The sequence below is a fragment of the Carlito syrichta genome, unplaced genomic scaffold, assembly GCF_000164805.1.
Source record: "Carlito syrichta isolate Samal-C Ts95f unplaced genomic scaffold, Tarsius_syrichta-2.0.1 Scaffold173424, whole genome shotgun sequence".
In the NCBI taxonomy this organism is placed as follows: Eukaryota; Metazoa; Chordata; class Mammalia; order Primates; family Tarsiidae; genus Carlito; species Carlito syrichta.
In genome coordinates, this window is record NW_007117520.1 from 106,558 (window position 1) to 114,671 (window position 8,114).

The window sequence follows — 8,114 nt, forward strand, 5'->3', positions numbered from 1 at the left end:
GTGAGACTCCAACTCAAAAAAAAAAAAAAAAAGTAAGGTCTAATCCTTACAATGTTGGCTTTTCTAATCAAATTATGTTAAATACAATAAAGTGATGATTTATGATCTAACTTTGGACATAAAAGAAGTATGGCTAAAGTTCACTTTTACTTAAGTAGAACATCAAAAATCTGACAGGGTGTGAAAGAGTACGGTGACGGGTGTGGTGAGGGGTGGGGAGGCAGCTACCATCTCTAACCCCATGCCCCACAAACAAGTGCTCACTGTTGATTACACATCACAGTAACAGTTTCTGAGAATGGAGGAATTAGGTGTTAGGAGATCTTATGTGAACTCTTTATCATACAACAGAGGTTAGCAAGAGGGAGAATACAAAACACCAGCCATTTCTAGATAAAATGTGGGTTTTTGATAGATGATCATTAGAATTACCTTAGGCCCTTAGGAAAAAAATTCAACTGAACCTACAGCAGGAAGTGACTATGAATCTAAGTTTTAACAAAGTCCAGAGCAACTTCTACCAGGAAGGAAGTTTCCAATGTATTTAATTTTCTTTCTTTTTTTTGAGACAAGGTCTTGCTCTGTCTCCTAGGCTGGAGTACAGTCCAGTGACATCATAATTCACTGCAAACTCAAACTTATAAACTGTGTTTATGCAATCCTCCCACCTCAGCATAACCAGGAGCTGGGACTAAAGGCATGCTCCACCACAACAGGCTAATTTTTTATTATGTTTAGAGACGAGGTGTCAATATGTTGTCCGGGATGGTCTTGAACTCCTGTCCTAAAGCGATCATCCGCCTTGGACTCCTAAAGTGCTGGGATAATAGGTGTGAGCCACTGTACCTGTCCAATTATTTGCTTTTGACTGATTAAAATAAGATGGCACTTAACACCAAAAATGAGGGGTAAGGGAGTAAGTGTTTCTATCCAAATCTCTTTAGGTTGAAGTGACAGGTTTCATCTCCACCTTTGTCCCTAGCATGCTACTGTCCCCTACCTACTGTTCTCCACCAATAACTTGCCAAACACACAAGCTAAAGCGCTAACCTTCAGGTGCTGATATCTCACTTAAGAATGCAAGTGAAGGTCCAGGTTTCTGACATATGTAACCCCTGGATCTACCAACACCTTCTCCTAACACCAAATGTTTCTTCACTGCCCTCACCTTCTTCCTCCTGACCTCCTGGTCTCTTCCTCACTTGTCATTTACTTAAGTGAAAAATGTAACTCGGTATGTAGTAAATACCAAAAGTCAACATGAGCACAGGGAAATCACCTGCTTTAAAAAGGTACTGTAAAGGAGTTTGCATCACAAAATTTTTCTTCTGAGCCGTCCAAAGAACATTTCATTACAAACACCAGATGTGTCAGCTAGAGGGAGCTAAAGCCTGGGGCTCCATGGCTTCGATGACTGACACACACTGGAAGTATTTTCACTCCCTTACCTGGTGTAGACACCAAAATCTGACAGCGCGTGAGAATAGCCAGAAGGAAATCGTTGTGAGAATGGACTGGAAAAGGGAAGATTGTCACAAGTCAAACACAAAATATTTTCAACATCAGGAAACCACTACTTTAACTTGTAAGGATTTTTAATGTCTCCTACTCTGCCATTTTTTTATACTAATTTTAAATATTCACATTACTAAAATGACCTTATACACCACCAAAACCAAAAAATTTTTAAGTGAAAAGACCATAATTTGTTGCAAAATTTTGAAATAGTAAAATAATTCCCCAGATAACTATTTTACCATTATCCTGCGTGAGAAGCCTATGAGCTTCAAGATCAAATTCTTCTTTGCTGATCTTCTGCTTGAACCACAGCTTTAGGTTGGCCCAGTATCTATAGAGGCAGAAACAATATTAAGAACCACAGATTTTGCTCCTTCCCTAAGTTCACCTTACATGCTTCAACTTCCAGGGAAGGAAACTTGGCATTCCCTAGTACTGTGGGCTAAATTTTGTCTCCCACAAAATTTACATGTTAAGGCCTTAACAAACAGTCAGAATGTGACTGTATTTGGAGACAGGGCCTTTAAAGAGGTAATTAAGGTTAAAAAAAAAGTCATACAGGTGGGTCCTAAACCAGTATGACCGGTGTCCTTATAAGAAGAGATTAGGACATAGATAGAGACACCAGACACGTTCACAGAGAAACAGTTATGTGAACAGAAAACAGGAAGGCTGTTTTCCTTAGGAGAGAGGCATCAGAAGAGGCCAAACCTGCCAACACCTTGATCTTGGACTTCTAGTTTCCAGAACTGTGAGAAAATAAATTTCTGTTGTTTAAGCGAAGCAATCTGTGTCTGTTATGGGGGGCATAGCAAACTAATAAACTTGGAATCAGAATACCAAGGAATAAACAGAAAGGATAGTCCTCCCTAAAAAAGCAGACTGAAGCCAGGCATGGATCCCAGCACCTTGGGAAGCCAAGGCAAGGATTGCTTGAGCTCAGGACTTTGAGACTTGGGCAACACAGAGAGACCCCATCTCTATGAAAAATTCAAAAATTAGCTGAGCATGGTGGTGCGTACCTGTAAGTCCCAGTTACTCAGGAGGCTGAGGCAGAAGGATCGCCTGAGCCCAAGAGGTCAAGGCTGCAGTGCGCTGTGATCGTTGTGATTGTCCCACTGCACTCCAGCCTTGGTGACAGAGTGAGACACCTGAATCCAAAAAAGGGGAGGGGACTGGCAGGTAGTCACACAATTGGACTCATGATTCACTTAGTCAAAACCACAGCTGTACCTTTCCTTCTCACGCTCCCTTTCTAAAAGACCTACTCTCCAGAATTCTACACTGAGGATTTTTATTTTATTCTCCATCTTGCTTTTGATTAATAACACATTTTTTAAATTTACATTTTAAAATGTGTATGTGTTTTACAGAGTGGGGAGTGGTCATTTATTTATATTTATTGTAGGTGATGTTTTCCTTTCAGATGATGAACTCAACTTTATCGGAACTAGCTGAAAAAATGGGTTTCTAAACATCTCACCACAAAAAAATTTACTTGTGGATATGAACAATTTAATAGTTTTTCAAGTGAAAATAACACCTACCTATTCAGTGACTGAAGTTAAAAAAAAAAAGATAAAAAGAGAACCAACATCTAATAATCAAAACTACTAGGTAATTGGTAGGAAAGAAATGAATTAACCTTTTCTACCTTAACAACAATGTTAGAGACAAGGGTAAAATATCACATCCACAGCCTTGTTTCACTGCAGAAGGAAGCTGCTGCTTGTTCATGGAACAAGATTCAAAGTCACTCTGTACCTGTCACTTTCGATGCATACTCTCCTACCCTCTCATGCTCATTGGAGTTCCTAATAGAAAATAGAAATCAGACTTCTGAACGAGATGGTTTAATGCTCTCACTGCCAGCTTCCAATCACCTTAGCATCTCCATATATAACGGACCACGTACAGAACCCATGCAAAGTCTTAGGTTTGTGTGCATTCTTTTTTTTTTTTTAGGAAAAAACCCACAGCTTTTATGGTCTCAAGTGGCCTGAGACCCATGACACTGCCATCTTCCAGGCCCATTTCACACAACAGCAAGATGTGTCTTGCTCTGCTGCTTGGTAACCTTCCTACCTGACACTGGCCCACTTTCTAGTCTGTAGTAACGTCTCAAAAATGGACACTTTCATACATTTTTTTAAAAGAACAGGAGTAATAATGAAATAAAGTGCCACAGGAGGGAAAAAAAGGTCTTTTCCTATTTTTCTATCCCATTCTATCCAACAAAAGAAGATAGAAACGGGGAAACTACTTCAAAGCCCTGTGTCAGTATTTTACAAGATGAAAATGTAACCAAATTTTGAGTGAGTCAACTTGTTCCAGAACTTAGACAAGGCTCTGCTAGGAAGCCTTCTTCTCCAGTGGCAAGCTTTGTAGCCCAAAAAGTCAGAACTAGCCATCAAGAGTTGGAAGACTTGCTCCTGCATTAACTCACTGTATAAAATAGACAATTGGCTGCTTCCCTCAACAACAATGCTATAGTCTGGATATCTGACCCTCTAGGTCCTCAAACTTTTAAAACAGGGGGCCAGTTCACTGAGGGACAGTGAACTGGCCCCCTCTTTTAAAAGTTTGAGGACCCCTGAAACCTCGTGTTGAAATGTGATCCCCAATTTGGAGGTGGGGCCTGATGGCGGGTGTTCTAATCTGGGAGTAGGGGAGAGGTTCCCTCGGGAATGGCTTGGTGCCATCCTCCCTCTATTAGATCCTAGGAGAGTCCTCGAGAGCTGGTTGTTGCAGAGCCTGGCACCTTCCTGCTCTCCCTCACTTCCTCACTAGCAATGCGGTCTGCACATGCTGGCGACCCTGCACCTTTCACCATGAGTGGAAGCAGCCTGAAGCCCTCACCAGAAGCAGATGCTGGCACCAAGATTCACAGCCTGCAAATAACACACAAGTCCCCAAAAACTCAGGCACCTATCTGAACGTGACATTCTGCTGAGTACCATACAAAGCGGGCTGGTCAGCAAAGCCCGTGTCTTTCTGGAAGCTGACATGGGCACACCGCCCAGCCCAGTCAGACATAGAGGACATTAGGACCACTGGATAAACAGCACATAACTCATACCCAAGCTCTTTGTATAACTCATATGTTTTGCCTTCCATCAGGACCACATTTAAACAGTCAGCCTGTACAAACCAAAGCGGAGGAAATGAGAGAAATGAATGAACAGCACAGCACCATGACAGGCTATTTAACCCAAAGGTGCCTTTTAAGGAGCAGAAGGGGAAAGGGACCATGAGAGTGAAAAACACACACAGGAAAATACCGCATCATTAACCTTCCCTGCACAAAGGCCTCTTCTGATTGCATTGTTAGTTGGGATTCACTTTGCACCAAATTTAGCATCAGTGTTTGGCCATTAAGCACTGGATAAGGAATGCTAACTTCAAAAACACGCCAGGCAGCCTTGCACCTGGGTGATGAGTGGGGGAATCACAGGTCACCATGGCATCTAATCAGGGTCAAAGTCAATCATGCCCACAAGCCAGGTCCTTCAGGCTTACTGTAGTAGTAAACACTTTCAAATACTTGTAAGCCTTCTAGATGGGAGTGAAGTCTCCCATCATGCTTAAAAATGTATATCCGTCATTATTACAAAAGTGAAATCCCATAGTAATTGAGGGTGAGAGCTGCCAGTCTTACCCATAAAATAATAATTTTTAATTAATGAAACAAGCAAAGGATAGACTTACAGTAAACATAAATATTAAAATAACAGATTAGATTTTAATTCTAGTCTTTGTGTAAGTTTGATTTATTGGTATCTTGTTAGGAGGAAAAGCAGACCGTCAACTTGCCACCCCAAAATTTCACATGAAGGAAAAACTCTAAAAATCGCATATGACATCCAAGTTAAGTAATTTAAATCCAGTCATAAGAACACTGAAGAATGAAAAGAAGGTGTTGGAGAAAAATTAAGCATCTCCAAATACCTCGCTCCTCCACCAATGTCATCTAAAATTGTACATCTATTGAGAAATGCAAATGGGAAGAATACCACCGAAGTCAGCTGACAGCGACAACACGGGCACTATCATTTTAAACGTTAAGTTTTGCTTCCTGTATTTTTGCAAAATAAGGTTGCAAAAATAAGGTTGGAAAATGTCCAAACTGTTCTTGTATCTCAGAGGTTCCTTCTACGACATTATTTGGCTTTGGCCTTGATGTTACCCTGGACCCTTCTGCAACTGTCTACCCAACAGTGCACTCAGTGCCCGGTCATATCCCCGGGGAAGTTCTGGCTGACTGGGTGCCTCTGGGATCCTCTGCAACCCCTGTAAGAAGCGTGAGTCCCAGGCCTGGCAGTGATGTTTTTCTTTTCTTTTCTTTTCTTTTCTTTTTTGAGTCAAGGTCTCACTCTGTCGCACAGGCTGGAGTGCTAAAGTGCAATGGCGCGATCTCGGTTCACAGCAGCCTCCAGGTCCTGGGCTCAGGTGATCCCTCCGCCTCAGCCTCCCAAAGTAGCTGGGACTATAGGCGCACGCCACCTGTACACCAGCACAGCTAATTTTTTGATTTTTTTTGTAGAGACAAGGTCTCGCCATGTTGCCTAGGCAAGTCTCGAACTCCTGGGCTCAAGCAATCCTCCGGCCTTGACCTCCCAGAGCGCTAGGATTACAGGTGTGAGTCACCGCGCCCGGCCTGGCATTGACTTTTGAAGACTTCATTAATCTAGCTTAGGTCTCAGTCTTCGCATCTATTAAATGGTAACAAAAATTGTACCTGTCTCACATCGGTTGTGAGGATTCCATGAGATAATACATTTAGAGCGCTTAAAAGGTGCTTAAATATCCGCTACCATCACTATAACTGTCGTAGTGTTCCGTGACTTATCATTTTACGAGTCTGTCTGCCGTCCGAAATTGCCGTCAAAGCGCTTCCTGATGCCTAATATATCGCAGGTGCTCATGGGCCTCCGCCTCCAGGAAGCCCTCCAGGGCGGGCGGGCAGCCAGCGCGATGCCCTCGTTGGGCCGGCGCGTGGGACTCGGCTCACTCAGTCCCGGGCCGGCCCCACACGGGGCCCACAGCTGCCCAGCAGGCCCTCAGGCACAACGCGCGATACCTCCGCCACCCGCCCGAGCAGAGAGAGTCGGGCAAAGGCCCGTCCGGGTCCCCCACCCGGGAGGCCAGGCCCGCCCCGCCCCGGCCGGAGGAGCCCCAGATTCGCCGCCGCGGCCGCGAGGCTGCACAGGCCTCCGGGCGGCGGGGGCGTCTCCAGGGCAGGTCGGCAGCCCACAGCCCGGAGAGCACCGCGCGTTGGCCCGGAGGCTGTGCCGGGCTCGCTCTTACTGCTTCACGTTGTCCCCCAGGGCCTCGCTCAAGTTCTTCTTGGCCGCCTCCAGCTCGCTCACAAAGGTCGCCATTGCCCCGCGCCTCGCAGCCCGACCGCAGACCGCCCGGCCGCCGCGGCCGACAACCGAAAAGCCAACTCGGCGGAAGGCCCCGGCTCCAGAAGCGAGGCCCGCTCACGTCTGCCCCGCCCTCCAGCGCTCGGAAGACGTTTGTTTGGTTTTCGGCGCCGCCCGCCTGCTCGAAGGGAAGGTGCCCAGCCAAATTCGGTTCGCCTCCTCCCGCCCCCTTCTGGTCACGTGATCCGCCTCACCTATTCGCGCCGAACCTCAGCCCGCCCGCCCGCCCTGTGCTCCCAGCCGGCACCCGCCGGGCCGGTCCCGGCTTCGGCCCGCGGTCCTACCCGGCGCTTGCCTGCTCCGTCCTGGTCGAAAGTAGATGCTGCATCGGTGTGCTCTTTCTTTGCCTTATCTTTCCCCGAGCGCCAGTCGTCTAATATTGCATTCAATGTGCCTCGTTAATTTTCTGGCTTGAGGACAGGAGTTGGGTTGTAGTCACACTTGACTCCAGCTACTCCGGCAGCCCCTGGCACATAGTGGACGCCCACCAAATATTTGCTGCGTAAATGAAGTAATTATGAAAAACAGGAGGAATACACAGAAAGAGTCGGTCGCGGGGGCTCACGCCGGTAAGCTCTTTGGGAGGTCGAGGCAGGAGGATCACTTGAGGTCGGGAGTTTGAGACCAGCCTGGGCAACTTACTGAGACCCTCATCTCTACCAAAAAGAATTTTTCTTTTTAAAGAAGTCCACAGGAGGATGAAGATAATAGGAAAAACGTGTTACCACTCCCAGACACTTCTGAGATTTCTCCCTCTCCCTTCACCCTCTCCACAACTTGTAACTTTTATCTATGTTCAGTCTTGCATCTTTTTTTCACTTAGCATTGACCTGTAGCATTATATTGTCTTTATAATCATAATTTAATGACAGCATATCAATACCCCCACAGGTAGGAAGTACACAATCGCATGTTTCCAAGTCGTTAGACTGTTTTCTCCATTAAAAGAAATACTGTAGCCGGGCTCGGTGGCTCAGCCTGTAATCCCGTGCCTTTGGGAGGCTGAGGTGAGTGGATTGCCTGAGCCCAAGGGTTCGAGACCCGCCTGGGCAGCGGGTCATCTCTACAATAAATAAATTAAAAAAAAATCAGCTGGGCGTGGTAGCGCGCGCCTGTAATTCCGGCTACTCGGAAGGATGAGGCGGAAGGATCGCCGGAGCCCAGCAGGTC

At 45.8% G+C, this 8,114-nt stretch overlaps 1 protein-coding gene across 1 annotated transcript in view; it reads right to left on the reverse strand.

The window, feature by feature from the left end:
- TADA1 (transcriptional adaptor 1) overlaps positions 1 to 7,126 on the reverse strand; it is an 18,524-nt gene extending 11,398 nt beyond the window's left edge. The window contains exons 1-3 of the mRNA XM_008051446.2: positions 6,826 to 7,126; positions 1,758 to 1,849; positions 1,449 to 1,514 (exon numbers count right to left, since the gene is read on the reverse strand). Of these exons, the coding sequence (XP_008049637.1) occupies positions 1,449 to 1,514; positions 1,758 to 1,849; positions 6,826 to 6,899 (232 nt within the window). The 5' untranslated portion in view covers positions 6,900 to 7,126. The remainder of the gene's footprint in view (positions 1 to 1,448; positions 1,515 to 1,757; positions 1,850 to 6,825) is intronic.
- Between the last annotated feature and the right edge of the window lie 988 nt (positions 7,127 to 8,114).